At 41.7% G+C, this 24,030-nt stretch overlaps 1 protein-coding gene across 3 annotated transcripts in view; it reads right to left on the reverse strand.

The window, feature by feature from the left end:
- The window catches only part of peak1 (pseudopodium-enriched atypical kinase 1), a 112,037-nt gene that overhangs the window by 7,908 nt on the left and 80,099 nt on the right, over positions 1-24,030 (reverse strand). For all 3 annotated transcript variants that reach the window (XM_084364055.1, XM_084364054.1, XM_084364056.1), the window contains 2 exons: positions 8,738-8,985; positions 1,647-2,455 (listed from right to left, as the gene is read on the reverse strand). In XM_084364055.1, the coding sequence (XP_084220181.1) occupies positions 1,647-2,455; positions 8,738-8,985 (1,057 nt within the window). The remainder of the gene's footprint in view (positions 1-1,646; positions 2,456-8,737; positions 8,986-24,030) is intronic.

Below are 24,030 nucleotides of genomic sequence, written 5' to 3' on the forward strand. Positions count from 1 at the left end.
ATTTCAGCACAAACACCGTCCTCCACCTTGGCTGAGGGAGAGGGAGGAGATTCCTCAACATAAAAACAAAGTACAAAGGATTTCATAAATCTACTGCAAGGACGGAAATCACCAGACTCCAGATTTGTCTAAAAACACATCTTGATGCAGGGGGAATGCAAATCAAGAACTCGAAAAAATAAAAAAAACACACTCGCACTAATGAACTCAAACTAACAAGATGCAAAAAGGGTACTGTGCGTATCCTCAGTATGAACTGAAAACTTTGAAATGTTTGTTTGGAAAGTGGGACAAACTAGCTTCAGTTAGTATTTCAGGATCAAACACAGTATGAGTATTTCAAACAAATACTTGTAATTCAATGCAATGTATTAACATAAACAACACTAAATTTAAACATATTTAGGGCCATTAGATTCTAGATTTTTAGATTCAACCAATTCAAGGAATGTAATCATACAACAGACGGATCAAACAGTGTCGAATGGAACTATTTTCATTATTTATAGGGGTGGCTCTGGCTCATTAGGTAAAGTGGTCATCCATCAGTCGAAGGGTCAGTGCTTTGATTCCCAGCCCCTGCACTCTACATGTCCAAGTGTCCTTGGGCAAGATACTGAACCCAAATTTGCTGCCAGTGGCTCTTCAACTGGTGTGTTAGTGCGTATGAGTGGTTATTAAAATCAGGTGGCACCTTGCGTGGAAGCCTCTGCCACCAGTGTATGGATGTTTGTGTGAACAGGTGAACGCTGACTTGTGTTCTAATGCACTTTGAGAGGTTGCTAAGACTAGAAAAGCGCTATATAATTGCAATCCATTTTACCATTTAATCTGCTAATTAGTTCCTTGATAAATAGAAAAGTGATTTTTCATCACAGTTTCCCAGAGCTTCAGGTGACATCCATGAAGACAGTGACAATCCATTAAAATATTTCACCTGAATTAGAGGGAAAATTTCCTCACCTTTTTAGTTGGATAACCAATCACTGTTGATGAACATAGTCAATAGAAGCAATAAATTCCTCAGTGCTTGCTAAATGTGACATAGAAAGCGAAATGTACAGGGATGCATTTACGCCAAAATGTATCCTCCTTCAAGACATCCTCTGCACTTATATGTTGGGATGCGCATTGTCACTTTGAGAAATGTAGCTAGTTTACAAGCAAGAGAACAACTTTTGTTTATGAGCAGCAGCATGCCCCCTAGCTATCCAGAGGCTAGATCCAAGCTGAAATAGCTTGTAGTTCTTCCCTAACACCAATCAGATTTTTCAGCAGGAGAACGCAGCTTTCTAGGTCCATATAGCACACACTGAGGATTTTATTGCTTCAGTTAACTACATTTACCATCAACATTAATTGGACAGCCACAATAAAACTGGCAAACTTAGGTGTTAATAGGCTTGTATTACCTTTTCTAGACACATCATGTTGTGTTAAATACATTAAACTTGGTAAGGGAAGTAAACATGAGACTGAATAAAGTAAAAAGTAGTACATTTTCAGTAAACTGTAGAGGAAGCAGCATGTTTAATGCTTAATATTCTCCTGGCCAGTGAGCACTGTGCATCACACTGGAAGGGGGCAATCTGAGCATTTAAATTTGGCAGAACAAACTGATTTATAAACACAGCCAGTTATCTCACCTTGATGGCATAGTTAACCAGTGGGTCCTTTGCGTAGGAGGCAGTGTAGTATACAGCATCCCCAGCCTCACAGCAGGGCTTCCCAGTAGTCAGTCTGAAGTGGGACCAGCTGTCAGTGCCAAATCTCAAGTGATCCTTTTGACCAGCCATGAAACGGTCCTCGCACTTTGTTGCCAGCTTTCGCAGTGTGTCTGTGTGGAGCCCCCGGATCCTTCCCACCACCTCATCCCAGCTGTCTAAGCCCCTGTACAGAGCAGGTCTATGGGATTTGGAGGCTCCTCCTCCAACAGCAGCACCTCGACCTGCGGTACGACCCCTTCCAGCCAAAGACTCTGTACTCGGGTAGACCCTCCTCTCTCTGCCCGTGGTGGCACTGGTTGCAGCAGGTGAAGCAATGAGGGAGGACATGCTGTTTGTTGGCCGACCCTTGTTGGCGGCTGTGGCGGCTGATGGCCTCTCCAGGGAGTCACCGCTCTCGTGGTCGTGGGCTCGATGAGGCTCTGAGCTGAGAGAGGAGCTCTGACTAGCTGTCTCCCAGGTGGAGTCGTAGAGAGGATTGGCCACACTCAAGTTGGTGCCCCCTGGTTTAGCCTCAGCTCGAGGTCTCATGGCTCCCTGGGCTAGCTCTTTGCCTGCAAGGCTGGGTTCAGTGCTGGAGCGAGGCACAGCCTTCTTTGGTAGTGGTGGTGGTGTGGCTTTAGGAGCCGGCTGCTCAGCAAGGCTGTCCAGGTCGATGGAGGCCAAGGTATCATTGGATGCTTTGATGTTCCGTGGCTGTTTCAGTGGGATCATGTTGGCTCTGGATTGACCTGGAGGAAAGGAAAGATAACATATTGCATTAATCAATGAAAGTGTTAAAACCACTGAACCATATCCAACTGGGTGGAGAGCATAAGTGAGAGAGTTTCAAACAGCAGGAAAGATAAGCTTGTAAAATGACCATATAATGTGACATCAGGACATTGCACACAATTGCATTTACGATTATCAACTCGGGCAGCCTGCATTGCTAGAAAGTAGCTTGTTTTATTGCAGGTTATACTTAAAAAGGGCACGGAAATATGTCTTACACCTCAGTTTATACCAAGAAAAATGAAAATTGCAAAAAAATAATCTCTCTAAGGATTAGCCACTTGTTGCTATTCACAGGACAATTCAGGTTCTTATACTCTTTTATCAATTTTCCTCTGGGCTTGTGTTATGATTCAGGACATGAAAGGTCATTTTTGTGGTTTTAGCTGCCCAGCCTGATTTGAATGGTCTGATAAAAGGGACCTGTAAAAGATAAAACAACATAAAAGAGCAGGTATTCGTTTGTCAGCTGTTTGGAATTCTGATTTGACTTTTCTCAAAGTATAAAAATGACACCTGAAATTCAATTATTCTGCACTCTTTCACCACCATCATCCCCAGAGCTCCTCGTATCTCCAACATGGCATTTCCAGTCACCCACTGGCACGCTGCCACTCATGAGGACCCGAGGCTGACACGAGGTTGTGTGCTGCGGCACGTGAGGAAACTGGTGCCCCTGAGGTGAATTCAAGCCAGAGAGCAGGACAGCTGGGCACAAGTCGTCCCTCCAACCATCCAGCTGCCCGGCTCAATCTGCAGTTCTGTGCTGCAGTGAGGCTTAAAGAGGCAGCATGGAGTCATCAGCGGCACAATGTGACCTTATTTTCTGGGATGGTGGTGGGAGGGAATTGGAGGGTTGAGGGGTTGATTGGACTCCCTCGATGTTCTCTGGAGTTGAGGACCACAGAGGCAGACGGGTCAGAGACGCGTGTCTGATAAGATGAAAGGAACAAAGGAGTCGTGCTGCTTGCATAATGGGAATAAAAGAGCCTGGTAGTTTTAAATGAGTGGATGTGCAAGGTCACAGACGACCCTACTGTGCGGCTTCCAACTCATCAGGGAATACCCCAATTTCCTAGATGATCAAGATGAGAGGCTGAGAGGCTGAGTGTTATAAGATGATCTCTTTCAAAGTCACATCTTTTGCCAAATGACTGATGAATGTCCCCACAGTAAAGTAATCTACTTGAACAAACCGTTTCTCTTTGCACAGTACAAATGTTACTACTGCTACTGATTGCAAATTCGCGTTAGACGGTATGAGTAACTCGTCACGTGTGCGTCACTCTGCCATCAGCTGAGGAAAGCAGAAGCCTTAAGAAAGAGCAGTCAGGACGAAGTAAATGAGTCTCGGTAATCCTCTCTGGAACGGGTGTATTTAATGTGTTCCTCCACCAATCTGCAGTAATCCATCCAAGAAAACAACCGTCTCCCTCGGCCACTCGTAGGGATCTTCTATTTCAGCAATGTGGCCGAGACGTAACTAAATTACATAAGACTGACTCAGTCTGTGACAAATGATGAAACAACCTGCATGGAAGGATTTAAAACCTCATATGGTTTATATGAACATACGGCCTTACAACACAAACAACCTGAAATCAGGGTTGCAGCTAATTAGAATACACTCTCCTTAATATGTGCCAATAATTTATTTGATTGATCTATTAATCTATTAGTCTGTGACATGACAGTTTTTCAGAGCCTTAGTTGATTCCTTCAAATGTTTTCTTTTGTCTGATACAAATAGTTGAGGATTACTTTACAATATGACACCCGTACCCCTTTCTACCAAATAAGCTCTGGTTCTTGACTGTTTTCATCAAGATTATTAGAACGTGATCCTATCTAGCGAACCAACCTGTGTTTCCATCAGCTTTGAGCAGAACCATTGCAATCAAGGACGCATTGTCAACAGAGGGCATTGCAAATTGCACAATAACCTGTAGAATATGACACGCCCACTTCAGTTCTCACTTCTGGTTATAGAAAACCTGCTACTGTATTTTTGGTTCCAGCTGAGAACCAACTAATGGCTTTCAAACCAATTTCTCTTTCGTCCAATTCCTGCAAACTGAAACGGAACAAGTTCCACATTGTGAAGATATTTCTATTTTAAGTCATTTCTTTTGTCTGTGATTTAGGAAAATGTAAGAAAAGTGAGCACAAGTTACATGTGACTTTTAACATAACAACACAGAATGCTGTAATCTTACTGTGAAGGAATAGGAGTATATTTTGAAATGTATCCTAGACTTTCATCTATGACAATTCTGCATCGGCTATTTAAGTACACAGTGTAACAAATAAATGGTAAAAGTAAAACCCCCAAATTAAACTACCAAAAAGTGTTTCAGAAGAGTGATAACCATGAATACAAAGTTATTTTCTTATAATTTAAAACAAACTGCTGTTAAACTAAATGTCTTTTGACCTGCGTGCCCCGGGAAATAAAACAGTTAAGAATCCCAATCCCAGCAAAATCTGTTCAGGATTGAAAACCTGCAAAGACTGCTTGTTCTTCTCGTCACGAACACAGAACCTTATGTGTCTGAAAGAGCTATTCTGCTACTGCTTTCTATCTCCTTAGTCCAATTCTGGGTATCAATACATGCAAACTGTCACATCGTCATCAAAATCAAACAAGCAAACACACATGCCTCTGTGACTTCTCACAGTGGCAGTTGCAGTAAAAATAGCTTGTAACAAACATCCTCTAGCAGGGTTGGATTAATGTCTTCCTTTCTCTTCAAGTATACTTTGAATATAAAAGGAAACCTAAAATAACATTGTATATAATATATATAAATCATTATCTAAAATACCATATAAAAGGTATTCCACTTACACTTTAAAGACCAGTATCCTCCGACATTTGTTTGTAAGGATATGAAGGAACTTGTTGCCGTAGCAGAGCGATTACTGTTCAGCCATTGTGCTAAAATAAAACTAAATCCAACACTGTAACAATGGGAGGCGATGGAGGAGGTGGGTAGATTAAAGAGGAACAGAGAGGAGGAAGGATGTAAGAGCAGTGGAGTGGGTGGCTATAGAGGTGGTAAAAGTGAGGGGAAATGACCGAGAGGTGAAGAAGTGAATGGGGGGACACTTGATAACAGAGAGACAAAGAGGTGATGAACACAAACACAGAGATGAACATGAAAAACAAGAAAAACAAGCCTACCTCAATTCCACTAATATCTCAAAGTATTTAGATAAACGTGGTGCAGCAGCAGTGAAACGCTTTTCTCTGCTTCCATCCCTGAGAGTCTTTGCGGAGCCGCTGTGCCAACAGGCAAGCTCAACGCTCCCACCAATACTAGAGATTTCTTACTGAGAGAGGCAGCGAGTGCTCTGCCTCCTACTGCCTGATGCTCTGATTAAAACACAAGTGTGTGTGTGTATACTGTAGCACCAGTGAGAGAGAGAGAGAGAGACACTTGTGCTCTGCAAAGTGAATGCGATTCTCCTCTAAAATGTGTGAACGGAGAGTATTACAGAAGCCGAAAGTGGACAGCAGAGAGAGCGGGGGCAAACCAGTTCTATTTCTGTCACTCTACCAAGTAACGTGGAAACGTCACATTCAGCAGCAATGGTATTGATCTTGAGGGCCACACACATGCCCTCCCAAACAAAAATTAAGTGCTGTACTGCACAATGTTTGAAGGCAGACAAACACACACAAAAACACACTCCTGCCTTGTTCCTCATTAGCAGCATGCAGGAGAGTAAAATTAGGCAGCAGGGAGCTCATCATGTGCTATCCAGGGAGCTTTTACAGTTACACAGAGTGCGCACACACATACAGACACACACACACACACACACACATTTTACATAGCCTTACATAACTGTAAAAAAAAAAATCTAATTAGTGCAACAATGACAAACAAAAACACACAAACACTTCCTTTAAGATCCTTTAACTAGGAGTGCATGATATGGAGTTTTTCAATCTGATACCAACAACAAATAATTACCTGCTTCTCGTATACGATATTAGGGTTACTGCTTCCTTTTCTCTTTGTTAATTGGTGGATCGCAAACCAACTTTAATGAATCAGAATATGTAGATTCTGCACTTGTTAAGTCAATAAAAGCAATTTGGCTTCATGTCATCGGCTCTATTTATCTATTTATATAAGTAAAATTTCATTATAGCCAATAAATGGTTGACAATATATTACAATTGGTGATAATTGCACAACCGTTCAAGCAAATATGTAAAGACACAGTAAGAAATCTCAGCAGTGCATCTGCTCCAAAAACCCACACTCTTCAGCCTACCACTTTGTGTTTCTATTTCTTTTTGTTTCACACACCACCCGATCGCAGCGAGATCCTTTCCCACCCACAGAGAGCTTTGTGTTTTAAGTGTCCAACTATGTTTGAAAAGAGTGCCTCCCTCTCTCTTCCTCCTCTTGTTGCTGCAAAAGTCTGCCCTTGACTTGCTCGTCACTCGACCACCAGACTGTCTAATGTCTAAAGATGAAATGTCTCGTGTCATCTAGTGACAAAGTGGGGACTGTGATAGAGGAGCTTCGTAATTGTCATATTTGAGGAATGTAATGATGCAGTCTGCAGCAGTGTTATAAACCAGAGAGGAAGTATCTGGGACTATTTGTTGTTTCTGCTGCGACAAAGATCTTAAGGAGTTAATATCTTTAATTGGTCTTTCTTGCCGTTTGGTTTCAAAACAGCAGTGTGCTGGGTGATTTTTTTCATCTTTTTGGGACAGAAGATGAATCTGTTAATGACTTACAGATGTGCCTGTTCACACAATTTCACTGAATTTGTATAATAAGGATAACAAAATACAAGATAACAAATACAGAAATACACAATTACCATACAACGCAGATTTGTGTGTCTGCTCTTCTGACTCTACTTAATATGTCCACTTATACTGTAAATCTCAGGTTACACAACTTGTTTTTATATTCCTCCTGGAAGTGACTTTTATAGCGAGAGTGGATTACATTTGTGTGAAGAAGCGAAGGACTCAACTTATTCAGGCTGTGGAGGTGCCAGACACTTTCATGCCATTTTCAAACTGGACTTCAGTTTAGCATAGCCAGATTAGACAATTATGAGTTTTGAGAGTAAAGACAGTATGATAATTAGTGCCAGATATGAGGATAAAAGCTTTTATGACATTAAAAGCAGTGCAGGCATCTGTGAACGTAGTTATTAGGGTAACCCTGCTCCAAACTCATCAATCATACCAAGTATGGTTTTCAGAAATACCACAAGAGCAGGTGATGAAGGCAGTGAGACAGAGAAGAAAATACAGATTGTGATTTAGATGAAAACATAGAAGTAATCTGTTGAGTGAGTGGTCCCCTCTGTGTACATTTCTGCATGTCCAACACATGTGCTGAAGTAAGTGGCCCTGATGAGTACTGAACAGAACAACTAATGTCAGGGCAAAGATTTCTACCTCCAGCTGAAATAACATATTTTTAAAATAGTTCCAAGATGCAGCCTGTGGGTGACAAGATGTGTCGAGATTTGAGCTCCAGCTGTTGCAGCACGGAATAAATTATGACTTGTCACATGTGAAGCTGTGCTGATGCTGAAGAAAAGTGAAATCAGCTATTTAGGAGTGAAGTGCAGACACTGAGGACTGACAGATTGTGGCAATATTCATCCACTGACTCCAGTTACAATGAACATAACCTTCATACAGAGAGATAGTATGATTCTTTCTTTTTTTTTCTCTCAAAAGAAACATCTATGTTCTGTTTCATAAAAATCAATACAAAATAACAGTTTTACCATGTATAGTTTTTTTTTAAATTGCTCTGAGGGATTGTGGTGCACAGTCAGCAGCTTATCTGCAGTTCTCCTCATGTGTCTTACTGCTTATTTTTTATGAGAAGCATATTCTGAGCTGCAAGAGGACCATGTTCTGTAAATTACAGCAAACAGCATCTTTTTGCACGAGGAAACTAATACATTTTTGAAGCATTACGACATAAAATCTTGGTGAAAATCAGTTAAGGCGCAAAGGAGTGGCAGTTGTAGAGTGAGTGATGAGAAGATTAGCAAAAAATCAGTCCTACGCAGAAGGATAATGCTCATTCGGACAATAAAAGCTCACAGACTTTGTGGTACACCCACTTACAGTACCTATACAGCACAGTAAAGTACTGTTTTTAAGTACATGTTTAGAGCTTTATGCAAGATATTTACAGCACAAATACACAAGAAACCAACACGTGTGGTACCCAGCTTACCCAGGTTGCTGTAAGTGGCACTGCATTGGCTGGAGGCGGTAGAGTGGGAGTGATGGGAGTGATTCCCGTCCTCGTCTGGCTCTCCAAGGCTGGCGCTGCCCTCGCTGGCCGGGGCTGGTGTGGCAACCTGTTTGGCATGGCCATCTTCGCCCTCCCCGAGCACAAGCCCCAGATTCACTTTGGCAGGCAGGGAGGCGGCACCGGGCAGCTCCCGATCCCTGGTACCGCTGGCACTGACTGGTACCTGGCTGCGGATCACAGAGAGAGGCATGCCTCGTTTATTTATGAAAATGTGAAAACTTGCTCCATTAACCGTCTAATTAAATTAGTTTTCTTTCCTTTGTTTGTAATCTATCATAATATTTTTCCCACTGCTTTGAGATTGTTCTGTATTCTGTTAATGATAAGGTTTACTTCTGTGTGAAAAAATCTTCAAAACAAGTCAGAACTGAAGAGGATGATAATAATGGGCTCTATTGTGGAGGCAGCAGTGTTGGTGGATGATAAACAAGCTGCTATTGATAAGACTTCAATCTGTCCTCGTTCATTTTGTGTATGACAGATAACTGTATCTAACATCACAGGACATGAACAAAACACACACAACAATGTTTTGATTTGGTCAGTTTTTTCAATCTCTCGAATCATTGTCTCATCAGCTCCCCTCTTTCTTCTCAGCAAGTGAAGAATTAGAGGCAGCACAGCTATAAGAGTGGGGCTTTTGAAGCCTGATTTGTTTCATATGCAACTACACTTACGTTGCCTGAAGGAAGGTGGAAGAAAAAGGCAGACCAGGTCAAAACCCTGTGTGATAATTTGCTCTGAAGATCCTTCCGTGATAGTAGGTGGCTTTAATGCGACGTGTGATAAGAGGTGAGATGAATTTCATCCAAATCTGCCACAGCAGATTGATCAAAAGGTGTGATGATAACATGAGAGACTTTAACGTGATTATAAACTGCCAGTTTTTCCAAATTTATTTTTCATCAGATACTTAACGAAGCTGTAGGGATGTACTTAGGCATTCTAGTCATAGTGAAAAATAATGAACAATGAAGCTTCACAAGAATTAAAAAAACAGAAATGTAATCTCGTCTCCTGACGGATGTGTTTAAAGTGTGGCGACACTGATGCAAACTGTCACATGAAGAAATGTATGTGAGCATTATAGAGCGTGGCATAATAAACCACGATGCCTGTCACCTTTATGATTTGTTGCGTTTTATGCGTCTGTTGTAATGTGGCTGTTCAGAATGACTTACAGCAGATGAATGCGTAATGTTCCCTACTGCAACAGCATGCCATATACTTCATAACGTACTGACAGAAGAAATCTGGGTCACATCTTACAGTTACTCAGGGTGTGTTACTACTGGAGACTTGAGATTGCACAGTGACACCAATCACAGTGTGAAAGCCCTGGGGATGTTATGAAGAGACCTGTCATATATTGTAGCTCTTGCTGCCATAGATGCGAGGTGTACAGGCAATCTGCCACATGTGGGGCTTCTTAAGGAAGTGACAAGTCCACAATTGCCCATGGGGCCTGAGTGCATTGCCTTATTATTGCAGTTTAAAAAGTATTTTCTGACATGGTCAGAAAGTTATCATTTAAAGTTTCTGACCACGAGTAGCGCTATGGAGCAGTTTTTTTTATGATGTGCACCCCCATTTTGTTTAATCACTCCAATTGTGGACTTGTGGTAAAAAGTGGTATTTGTCTTGCGCATGTGCAGGTGGCCACGAATCTTGTATTTAAAATTTGTAAAAGTGTCTTTCTCCTAAAATAAAAAAAATAACAAAAAAATACTAATTGAAACAAGTGGGTTTGGTTTTCGACCCTACTGAAAGTACAAGAAAGTTTCCTTACTGTATATGCCTGTAAATACACAAACACACTAAAGAGAGACTGTAGCTGCACAAAAACAAATAGCTGAAAAGGAGCCTTTCCTTTTAATTTAAGTTAACTACAAGTCACAACTTGATGTTTTTCCACAGTCACCTGGGTAACTGTGTCTTCCTGCTCAACTGAAAAAACTTAAACAGATGGTATTTCATTGAGAGCCATCTGGGATCAGTCTGCCCCTCTGATCACGGTAAATAAGATACTCAACGGCTGCTGCCCTCTGATCTGATAACAGATCAGCTGTGATCTTTCAATGTGACCTGTGTGAGACATTACAGCCTTGGGCCACCTGGGTTGTGACCACCCAGGTTGGGTGACATTCTAAACTACTGTAGATTTAACCCCTATTGTATTACAGAAAATATTAGCTGCATAGTTCTTACGCATGTGGCTGGCCCTGCCAATTTCAGATGTTGTGGTGGCATTTTGTTTTACTATTCTAGCACAGCCTGTTTTGGGTTTGAATCCCTTTATCTTTTACCTTTCCTGTCCATCTGCTGAACAATGAAATTTAAAATGAGGTCAAAATACAACAAAAAAAGGTCACAAAAAGTTCACAGAGCTGGTTTAATAGCTGCGGGTGTTGTCATAGGTGGGGCAGCTTGGCAGTAATGTTTGTATTATGCTAAATCAGGTGTGTCATTTCCTGTGATTACACATGTTGTTAAATTGACTAATGATTTAGGTGATCCTAGGAAAAAGTCCCTTTCAAGATAAAGTTAGCTCTTGACAGACAACAAAACTCAAAGTGTGAGTGTGAATGTTTGGGACCTTTACAGCTTCGAATGCACAGTTGAAATTAGCTGAAATTGTTCTACCACTAACAAGCAGAACAGCTATTCACAGCGAGTAACAAAGAGTGTAAAATTAAGCCCTAAAGCCTTCCGGTGTGCCTTGATTATAGTTACATGAGGAGAAATTTGTCCGAATAATCATTTTAGACACGTGTGTGGTGCTGTGATGCAGGAAGAAACATTTAATCAAGTTTAGAATTTATAGAAATGAGTATCTAAAAAATGCTAGAACAGAAAAAGCATGTTTAAAATAACTCATATCCTTTTTCCGAGAACAGGTATGCATCATCAGAACAAAATAATTAATGACGACAATGACATGTTTGGGCTCAGACAGGTTTCAATTGAAAATCTCGGAAAAACTTTTCAGAGATGCAAAAAGAAACCGGTGTGAACATTTTTTGGAATATGGATCCAAATACAACAAATGTAAACCTGTAATCATTGAGCGCGATCGCCATTAAAGTCACATTTTAGGGAAAGGTTTCATATGAAAGCAGTGAGGTTTTTTTTTTTTTTTTATATAAGGAACACAAGTATTGTTGCAATAATTTTACTGTGATAGAAAAATGAGTACTCGAAGAAAACACCCAGCTGCTCAAGTGTCTGTCTCTACCCTGGGGCTCTGTGTCTGAGGAAAGCATCAGATCTGACATGTTTATGATCTGTCTTTGTAGAGCATAAGCCCTCTGTGTCTCTTTTAAAGAGAGCTGATCAATAGCCTCTGAGTTGCACAGTGCATTACTTTAGCACTTGCTGGCTTGCCAGCAGTAGACAGCTGATATAAAAGGCCCAGTGTTGTGAGACCACTAGAAAACAAAGAGGAAGTAAACAGTGAGAGGAAGGAGCCATAAACATAGAGTATAATTACAAATTAAACAGCATAAAGAACAGTGTGTTATAATCGAAGGCAGAAAAATTAACGGTCTGTTGGTCTGACTTGTACATGTTATCTCAGTTTCCTCTTTTTTTCTTCCTTATTCTGTCTACATGAATAGATGTCATTACATAGTTCTGGTTTTGACGAAACAGTACTGTACTGTATCTTACACATTAATCCTACTCAACACTACAGTAGTAATGGATTACAGTCAGCTGTAAAACTATTGACATGTGGCATTAAATCATAAAGAAGATGACCTCTAGCGCATACTGTAATTCTGAGCAGACAAAACATCCAGAATGGATACACACCTTGAGAGGCCCTTAACACAATAAATACCTTTATGGCTGCTACACGATTCAATGTCAGGACCTAACTTGTTCAGACAGCATGAAGCTGCCTCAGTACATTTCACAGTTTCTTGGATCTCTGCCGCAAGAAATTAACAATCTCTGGTCCACAACACAAATCATATAATCTTAAGAACCTCTCCTGCCTACTAAGTCAATATGACTTACACAGCTGGACAGTCACAGATATTTACAGAAGTGAAGGAAAGAAAAGGGTTTCAGTTCTTACCCACTGTACTGGCTTACACAGTTTCCCATCTGGAAACCTTAAATATAAGGCAAAGCTGAATTCACATTCTAGGTAGAGCAGTGAACGCAGACTGGCCAGTCGTGAAGGATCAAAGTCTTTTCCTGCGTATGTTCTTTCCCTGTCTTCTTCTCTTTCTCTCTCTTTGAATGTTCCTACCTGTCTCAGGTAATGTGTGTTTGCCAGAGCTGAAGAGCACGCCCTTGTTAGCCAATAAAACTGCTTCCAGTCAAAAAAATCCCCTGCAGGGTTAACCCCTTATCTGCCAATCAAGATAAAAGGTCTGTAGAATGACCTGTGTGACCAGTTCGTAACATGTCTATTTGTCTGTTTACCCAGGGAAAGTTGAGGTTTTTAACGTGAAAGTCTTTTTACTTATTGCAAAATATATTTGCATCAAAGGTATGTCATTTCATGTAGAGACAGACAATATTACTATTTGTCAGCAATAATCGGCAAGAAAGGTGGAATAACATTGAATAATAAATAACAAATTTGAGAAACTGCTTAGGTTGCAACGAATCCTATTTTTTTCAGAAAGACTTTTAAGTGCCGGTTTTTGCAGAAGCACAGACTTGAAAAAATAAAACATAACAAAACAACAACAAAACTAGAGGGACCTTTCAATTAATAACAGACTAGTTATTTAAAAACACTTCCTTTCCCTTTAACATGAGTTACAGAAGCAATGTGAGGAATTTATTCACATTCCACAAATTCTTTCTGCAGTCTTTGTCACATCTTCTTCCACACCACCACAGGAAGCTAAGGCACCAAGGGAGAGTTTAAGCTATTTTCTGTTTTTGGGTCAAGACAAAACCATGTGCCAATGCCTGAGAAAAACATCAAATAGACAGTGTAGTAACATAGTAACCTACTGAGCAACACGCAAAGTGAATAAAAATAGTTACTAATTGACAAGTTCACCATGAAAGCTGTAAACGGCAGGGTCACAAAAGCAGTTTGTAAAAGACAGGTGCAAAGAAAATAAGGCAGAGTACCAAAGGTGAGGTGTGCGAAAGCATTGAAGTGTGACAGCATAAATGAATAAATGGGAAAAACATTGGAATTGTGGTAAAACTTCAACTAGTTCTGGTGTTAAACGTAAGTAAATGAATGCTGTTCAGAATTTTAATGTTGAGAAAGATGTTCTATGATGTTCGTTGCTCAATATAAACGGGAAACATTTAGCAGAGGAATGCTGCAACAATTCATCTTCATGCTGACAACGGTTCCAGAGACTAAACTTTGTATTAGCGAGTAAGATATTGTACTCAACATTGAAGTTTAGAAAGAACAAACTTAATTTATCTTCATTTGAGTAATCCATCATCCTCTGTATGAAGTGAGTGAAAACACACAACTTTTGTCCTGACTAATGACTTGAAGATTTTGGCATCAAACTTTTGGTTAACGCACTGGGTACTTTCCAATACATTCAGTACACATTCACATATTCAATTTTAGTACAGCATCCCCTAGATAACCCATATTAATAGGGTTAATAAGCCTTGCACATACTTGACTCTTGTACCACTTATTATAAAGTGTGAGAAGAGACAGGAACTTCTGGTAGAAAGAGGAGATGGCGAGAGCTGAAGCTTGAGGAGGAAAGAAAAAGCAGGGAAGCTAGAAAAAAGACAGAATGGGGCCAAGCTAATGACAGAATGGAGGAGAGATACATTCAAGAATCTGCAGTGCTTCAGGCTCAAAGGGAAAAATGTGGAAGAAAGGCATGGAAGAGGAGCAAAAAATTGCACGGAAGAGAGAAAATGATGGTGGAAAGCCAAGTACCTTGAAACAACCCAGAAGAAATGGATAATACGAGGGTGGCTGGGATACGAAGAAATGGATAAGAACAATGTAGGTCAAAATGTGACAGATCGGGTAAGAAGATCAACAAAAACATCTAAAAAAGTTGCTCCTGTACCAAAATATATGTGGGTGTGGCGTCAGCAAGGTAAACAGTTCCACAGTGATACTCCTAGTAATCAAGTGGGTGCTGTAGGATGAATTTTTAAAACAGATCAGGATCCTTAACAACATTTTCCCAATACCAAATCCCAATTTCCCTCCTGAAAGTATATCAAATTCCAGACGCTGTACAGTCTCTGGTTTCATTTAGTTTTTTTTTTTTCATTTAGTGTGCTTAATTACACATACGCCTATAAAAAATAAATTGTAATTTGCTCAGAAAATGACATGAAACCCCAGGAAGAGGTAGTAAGGAAATACTGTAGGGAGCACTTAGCTCAAGTAAGTACTTTCTAACTCTGGAAACTTTTTTTTATGCTTGCTGCCAAGTCACGACTTTTATATAACATTGACCAATTAGTCATTTCACACAGACTGAAAATATACCACATCTTGATGCAATTTAGGTGTTTTGCTACAATCAATACACTTTTATTTTGTAGGTTTTATTTTGAAAATAGGAAGTACATGTGAATAGGTCAGGTGACTCACTTCCTTGCTTATAACCAGGAAATGAACACAAGCATGCTTCAGAGACACTGCTTTGGCTAATTTTCCCTCCTGCTTCCTGCTTTTTATGCTTTTTGATGGCATCGTTGGTATGTATTGATTTGGTTTAATGTTATTAATGATCGCAGATGGTTATTTTGTGATAATGTTTAGTTTGATAAGTTTATGCAGGAAGTCGATCGAGTCATCATGATTACTCCGCCATGACTGTTGTTAAAATTCATGTAAGGGAATAAATGCAAATAGATGTCAATAAATAGTTGATTATGTGTTAAAATACAATGGTTTACAGATAAATAAGTAATAAATACATTAAAAAATAGCAGTTAAAAACAAGCATTTTAGTTCATTTAAGAATGAGTATATTTACATGGTGTTGTGTGTGTAAGTATAAAAAAGAAGAACTTTATGTGTTCATTATGCTCTTTGTGTGTTTTAGTTTTACTCTTTCTTACATCAATAAACCTGTGGACAACGGACAACTGTCTTCAGAGTCGTGATGTCAGGAAGGAGTTTGTCTAACTGCCAAAGTGTATCACAACACATATACGGAGGGCAGCATAGTAAAACAACGGCTTTCTAGCGGGCATGATGATGCAGCAAGCTAACAGATGCTACTAACGACGTCATCACACGCAGCCAGTGGATGACCATCACAACAGTGTCTAAACGGAGGTATGACAGATAACGCCATGTCCGAGAAAGCAACTTCATTAAAGACGCGGTCCCGTGCTTCATGTTCTGCTGCACACTCAAATGCATCATCAACGGGGTCCGCTGCAGCGAAGGCAAGGGCTAAAGCAGAGGCCGCAAAGGCACGCATGTCTTACGCTGAAGAGGAAATGAGCTTAAAGTTAGAAAAAGCTAAGCTGGAAGCCTCATTAGAAATGCTTAATTATAAAAAAGAGACAGCTGCAGCCGTTGCTGAGGCAGAAGCCCTCGAAGCTGCGGTAGATGCAAACAGTGAAAAACATAGTTGTGTGTTAAATTTGGATTCCACTCCTTTGGAAGCTGCACAACGCACAGAACAATACGTGATCGACCAAGCCGAATCACAAAAAACAGACGCTCAGCTGCACAACGATGGTGTCACGATCAAAAGAGAGCCGAGCCCAGGCTATAGAACTCCAGCTTCAACTAACAAGTCCAAAGCCAACTCTTTCCATTCAGCCCAAGTCGATACCACTTCCTTCCACACTCATAGTCACGGTGCAGCTTTTCAACCACCTCGGCTCACTCCACATCAACCTTACATTCGTGAAGATGAAAGGTTTGATGGAACACGCAATGTACAGTTTGACAACAACAATGTCACTCCTGATCACGGTCAACATGAGAAACGTCATTCTGCTTGCAAATCACATCGCTTACTTTCAAACTCTAATAATGACAACTCCAATGTTAGCGATGTCATGAGATACTTTGCTCGTCGTGAGCTTGTTGCTACAGGCCTACTTCAATTCAATGATAGACCTCAAAACTACAAAGCGTGGAAACGTTCCTTTCAGAACGCAACCAGTGGTTTAGACCTTACACCGAGTGAAGAAATGGATCTTCTGTTTAAGTGGCTCGGCAAAGAGTCAGCAGAACACGTTGAGCACATAAGAGCAATACACATTAATCATCCGGCAGCGGGGTTGGCCATGATATGGGACAGACTTGAACAATCTTATGGTTCTGCAGAAGTGATAGAAGATGCTCTGTTCAAACGTATCGACGCCTTTCCAAAAATAACTACCCGAGATTATTCTAAACTAACAAAGCTGGGTGATCTTTTGATGGAACTAGAGTCAGCCAAAGATGAAGGAGATCTACCTGGCCTCTCTTTCCTCGATACAGCGAGAGGCGTCAACCCAATCGTGCAGAAGCTCCCTTTCAATCTGCAAGAAAAGTGGGCTTCAGTTGGGGCATCCTACAAGAGGCAACATAATGTTCCATATCCCCCCTTTGCCTACTTTGTGGACTTTGTGAGTGTAGAAGCAAGTGTCAAGAATGATCCAAGTTTCAACTTCACCTCTCATTCAGACATGTCTCCCAGGACAGACAAAACAGCTTGGAAGCCAAACAGACACAGAGAAGTCTCTGTTCACAAAACTGAGATATTTCACAAAGCCATTTCTGATCCTAGAGAGCCCTCAAAGGAATTTGGTGACTGTGACAAACTCTGTCCGATACATAAAAAACCGCACCCTTTACGCAAATGCCGTGCGTTCAGAGAAAAACCTATCGAAGACCGCAAGACCTTCTTAAAAGAGAATAATGTCTGCTTCAAATGCTGTGCTTCCTCATCACATATTGCAAAGAACTGCACATTTAATGTTAGATGTCATGAATGTAAAAGTGAAAAGCACCACACAGCGCTGCACCCTGGACCTGCTCCCTGGGTTGAAAGAACGAACACGGCTCCAGAGCATGGCGGGGAGGATGATGACTTTCCACAAGCCCATGTCACCACCAAATGCACAGATGTCTGTGGTGGAGATGTGACGGACCGATCTTGCTCAAAAATATCTCTTGTGAAAGTTTATCCAGCCGGCCACGCTGACAAAGCAGCGAAGATGTATGTGGTTTTGGATGAACAGAGCAACAGATCACTAGTTCGTTCGCAGTTCTTCAAAATCTTCAATGATCAAAGTCCAAGTGCTCCTTACTCATTAAAAACTTGTGCTGGAGTAAAGGAAGCATCAGGAAGAAGGGCTAGTGGCTATATCGTGGAATCGCTGGACGGATCAGTCACCATCCCTCTACCCAGCCTCATAGAATGTGATGACATTCCAAATGACAGAGATGAGATTCCAACTCCCAATGCGGCTCTTCATCATGTACATTTAAAATCAGTTGCACATCTCGTTCCAGATATCGACCCACAGGCCCAAATTATGCTTCTCTTAGGTCGAGATATTATAAGAGTGCATAAGGTCCGCAAACAGGTGAATGGCCCACACAACCTCCCTTATGCTCAGAAGTTGGATCTGGGATGGGTCATTGTGGGTGATGTGTGTTTAGGGAAAGTTCACAAACCGCTGACAGTCAGCGCCTTCTTCACAAACACCACGGAACGGGGACGCCCTACTCTCTTTGACCCATGTCCTAACATGTTCCATGTAAAGGAAAAATACAGTGAAACCCAGATCCCAAACTACCTCCAAACACGTGCTGAGGAGATATCAAGCTGTGATGTCGACAGCCTAGGACATGACATCTTTAAGCAGTCCAAAGATGACAACAACATGGCTCCATCTATTCAGGACATTTCGTTCATGAAAATAATGAAGGAAGGACTAACAAAAGATGTAAACAACAGTTGGGTAGCTCCGTTACCTTTTAAATGCCCGCGTCCACAGCTCCCCAATAACAGGCCACAGGCATTGAACCGTCTCAAGTCGCTCAAGCGCAACTTTGAAAGGAAGCCTGAAATGAGAGATCACTTTCTCGTTTTCATGGACAAGATGTTCAAGAACGGTCATGCCGAGTTAGCCCCTCCTCTCGGGGAGGAAGAAGAGCGGTGGTACTTACCAATATTTGGTGTGTACCATCCAAGAAAACCAAAGCAAATTCGAGTGGTCTTCGATTCCAGTGCCCAGTTCAACGGTGTGTCACTCAACGACGTGCTGTTGACTGGGCCTGATCTGAACAACACACTGCTCGGTGTACTGATGCGCTTTAGAAAGGAAGCGATCGCCTTTACAGCGGACATAGAACAGATGTTCTATTGTTTTTCAGTAAGAGAAGATGATAGGAACTTCCTACGTTTTCTATGGTTCCAAGACAACGACCTCTCCAAAGACATTGTGGAGTATCGAATGACGGTCCACGTCTTTGGAAATAGCCCGTCGCCCGCAGTGGCTATTCATGGCCTGCATCAGTCTGTTCAGGTCAGCGAGCTCCCCATCGATCCTGAAGTTCAACGTTTTGTGTTGCGGGACTTCTATGTAGACGATGGGTTGAAGTCCCTGCCTACAGTCAAAGCTGCAGTCAACCTGCTAAAAAAGACGCAGGAGGTTCTCTCCAAATCAAACCTAAGGCTGCACAAAATCGCAGCAAACAACAAGGAGGTCATGGAGGCCTTTCCAGTCGCAGATCGTGCAAAAGACCTCAAAGACCTGGACCTCGATGCAGATGTGCTGCCAATGCAGCGCAGCCTTGGAGTCAATTGGGACCTCCAGACCGACTGCTTCCAATTCAGCGTCTCTGTTGAGGTGAAACCCTACACTCGACGGGGTGTCTTGTCCACAATCAATAGCCTCTACGATCCTTTAGGGTTTGTATCTCCAGTCACAATTCAAGGAAAGGCCATTCTGAGAGAACTCAGTGTTGAGAACAGTGACTGGGACTCGCCTTTGCCACAAGAAATGGAGGAGGCATGGACAGCTTGGAGAGCTTCTTTGGAAGAACTGTCCCAACTTTTGATTCCCAGAGCCTACACCACAGCTTCACCCTCAGCAGCCGTCAGAAGGGAGTTGTGTGTCTTTTCTGACGCATCAACGAAAGCTATCGCCGCTGTGGCATATCTAAAAGTAACTGACTCTACTGGAAATAACCAGGTGGGATTTGTAATGGGCAAAGCCAAGCTCACCCCCCGTCCTGAGCAAACAATTCCAAGACTGGAACTTTGTGCGGCGGTTCTTGCAGTGGAGTTAGCAGACTTAATTTCTGCAGAACTGGACCTTCAGCTCGATGCTACAACCTTCCACTCAGACAGCAAAGTAGTCCTGGGCTACATTTTTAATGAAACCAGGCGCTTTTATGTTTATGTAAGTAACCGGGTATTACGTATCCGAAGGTCATCTCGCCCAGATCAGTGGCGCTACGTGTCAACAGAACAGAACCCTGCGGACCACGCTACACGTTCTGTCGCCGCAGGCCAATTGAAGGACACAAACTGGCTGAGTGGACCCAAATCTCTATACAAACCAGAGACATGTGCCTTGGAAAGCACCTACGAACTTGTAGATCCAAGTTCAGACCTAGACATTCGCCCTCTAGTGTCCACTTTGAGTACTACGACAACGTCCAAGCAGCTTGGTTCACATCGTTTCTCAAAGTTCTCATTCTGGAAGTCTCTAACTAGGGCCATTACTCGCCTCATTCACATAGCTCGTTGTTTCAACACAACCTCGAAGAAGGGCACATGTAAGGGCTGGCACTACTGCAAAACAGGACACACAGTCGAGGAGTCTGATCAAGCGTCTCACACCATCATTCGAGCTGTACAGGAGGAAATCTACAGTCAAGAGATCAAATGTATCCAAAAACATGAACAGATTCCCAAAAGTAGCCCCCTTAGAAATCTGGATCCTTTCATTGATGCACACGGCCTTCTGAGAGTCGGAGGTCGTCTCCACAATGCAAACCTGGATCAGAGTGAAAAGACTCCAGTGATTATTCCTGGCAAACATCAGGTTGCAGCCTTACTCATCATGCATCACCACGAACACATCCATCATCAAGGCCGTCTCTTTACAGAAGGAGCTGTCCGTTCAGCTGGCTTTTGGATAATAGGTGGCAAGAGAAAAGTGAGCAGCATCATCTACCAGTGTATAACCTGCAGAAGGCTTAGAGCCCCACTTACAATCCAAAAGATGGCCAATCTGCCTGCGGACCGCCTTTCGACAGAGCCTCCCTTTACAAATGTCGGGCTCGATGTGTTCGGCCCTTGGAGCGTCACTTCACGTAGAACAAGAGGAGGTCATGCACATAGTAAGCGTTGGGCCGTGATTTTCACGTGTATGAGTCTAAGAGCGGTTCATATTGAAGTCATAGAATCCCTTGACACATCCAGCTTCATCAATGCACTAAGGCGCTTTCTGGCTGTGCGCGGTCCAGTCAAACACATCCGCTCAGACCGTGGCACCAACTTTGTTGGTGCCTGTAAGGAGTTGAAGATACCCTCGAACATTGATGACATCAACGTGAAGACTTACCTGTCAGGTCAAGGTTGTTCTTGGACCTTTAACCCTCCACACGCTTCCCATTTTGGCGGCACATGGGAAAGGATGATTGGTCTTGCAAGGAGAATCTTAGACTCTATGTTTCTTCAGCTGAAGGACAAACTAACCCATGAGGTGCTGGTGACCTTCATGGCAGAAGTAGCAGCCATTATAAATGGCAGGCCCCTGGTTCCAGTGACAACTGACTCCAAAGACTCATTTATACTCACCCCAGCTGCTCTTCTCACTCAAAAGGTGAATGTCCTCTCTGCCCCTAGTGGAGATTTTGGAGTTTCAGACCTCTACAAGCATCAGTGGCGGCAGGTCCAGCACTTGTCCAACACCTTCTGGGACAGGTGGCGAAAGCAATTCCTCCCAACATTACAGGCACGCAAGAAGTGGCAGTCTACTCACCCGAACATCAATCCAGGAAGTATCGTTCTCCTCAAGGACAGCCAAATACCAAGAAATGAATGGTCTCTTGGACTGGTAACGCAGACCTTCCCCAGCGAGGACGGGAAGGTGCGAAAGGTCGAGGTCAAGGTCACACGTACAGGAGTGGCTAAACTCTTTCTTAGGCCTGTTTCTGAGATAGTGCTTCTTTTCCTGCCTGAGGCCCAGTGAATTTAACTATGTAAGGCTTTATTGAGTGGCATGTATCCACGCCAGGCGGGGAGTGTTTTGCTACAATCAATACACTTTTATTTTGTAGGTTTTATTTTGAAAATAGGAAGTACATGTGAATAGGTCAGGTGACTCACTTCCTTGCTTATAACCAGGAAATGAACACAAGCATGCTTCAGAGACACTGCTTTGGCTAATTTTCCCTCCTGCTTCCTGCTTTTTATGCTTTTTGATGGCATCGTTGGTATGTATTGATTTGGTTTAATGTTATTAATGATCGCAGATGGTTATTTTGTGATAATGTTTAGTTTGATAAGTTTATGCAGGAAGTCGATCGAGTCATCATGATTACTCCGCCATGACTGTTGTTAAAATTCATGTAAGGGAATAAATGCAAATAGATGTCAATAAATAGTTGATTATGTGTTAAAATACAATGGTTTACAGATAAATAAGTAATAAATACATTAAAAAATAGCAGTTAAAAACAAGCATTTTAGTTCATTTAAGAATGAGTATATTTACATGGTGTTGTGTGTGTAAGTATAAAAAAGAAGAACTTTATGTGTTCATTATGCTCTTTGTGTGTTTTAGTTTTACTCTTTCTTACATCAATAAACCTGTGGACAACGGACAACTGTCTTCAGAGTCGTGATGTCAGGAAGGAGTTTGTCTAACTGCCAAAGTGTATCACAACACATATACGGAGGGCAGCATATTAGGATATTAGGAAATTACTATTTCTAACCAAGTGATTGTGCCAGGTGCATCAGGATGAGTCAGATGATTCATTATTTAATCACCTATTGTAGAATCTTGGGTGGGGTTTGGGGTGAGTTTACATAAGCTGGATGTTTTTTTCTAGGTCACATCATGTGCTTGATGGATCTGCAGTTCAAATGTAATTTCCTGCTTTGAACCAACAGTACGCTTTTAAATATTGTGCTAAAACAGTCATTAACACAAAATGGATTGGGAATGTTCTCAGAGTGTATTATCAACATGAAAATGATTAGTGATTAGTACTTCACATTATTAGCAATGCTTTCCGTATACAGCTCCCCTGATGAATGAGTCTTTGTTTGGCCACTGCAGCATCCACTTGCCTGATTACCATCTTAGAGCATCTCTGGGCGCAAAAACAAGTTTTTAATTTAGAGCATAAAATACAGTGTATCTGACACATCTGGGTTATTTTTATCTGGCACCATTACTCACACTGTAGGAAACTTACCCCAAGAAATGAAACAGAAAGGCAAAGACAAATAATGAACTTATAATGCAAGAGTACAGGGACTACACTGTCAATAAGACCGATTACTGTGAGTGTGTGTGTATGTGTTTGAAAATGAGCATTTAATACAATTTGAGATGCTAAAGGGAATATGCCAACTAAAGCGTTGATTTATAGAGTAAATGTTGAACCGACTGCTGTTCGATGACTTGTAACTCACTGACTTCTCGTCCTGAAGAGAGAACTGCTGAACACGGAGCCTGCTGTTCAGGTAATGGATGACATTAAGGAAGAGACCACATAGGTCTGTACAGTCCATGAAGTCGGCTGGACAAGTGGGCGAGCAGACATGCCAAATTAGGATCAAACACCTCTAGAATCTGTGATGAGGGATCTGTTTGATGGGGGAGAAGCACCCCTGGCACTTTGGAGGAGCAGCTGGCAAAGGTTGAGGATCTTAATTTTGAGTTGGGTCCAATGAATGCTCTGAAGGGAATGCATGTGGATAAGGGTAATACTGGCATCGCATGCAAAATCATTCATTAGAAAAGCAAAGGGTGACATACTGTACGAGGAACATGTGGGCACTTTAAGAGATTCCTAAGAATTTCACTACAGGTCTTAATGAGAAAGGCATATGAGAAACTATTTTTACAAAGCAATATTTATATTGCAGCAGCTCAAAGTATCATTCACCTCTTTAAAATCTATGTAAAATTGTTTTTGAAGGAACAACCTCTCATCTTAGGTTAATCTTTCTACAGGAAATTAAAAACAGCAAAGCTGGGCCAAAATCCTACAGGTCTACTCCACATGTGAATACATACATAATGATTAGATG

This window comes from Pagrus pagrus (assembly GCF_965226575.1).
Source record: "Pagrus pagrus genome assembly, chromosome: 10".
Taxonomy (NCBI): Eukaryota; Metazoa; Chordata; class Actinopteri; order Spariformes; family Sparidae; genus Pagrus; species Pagrus pagrus.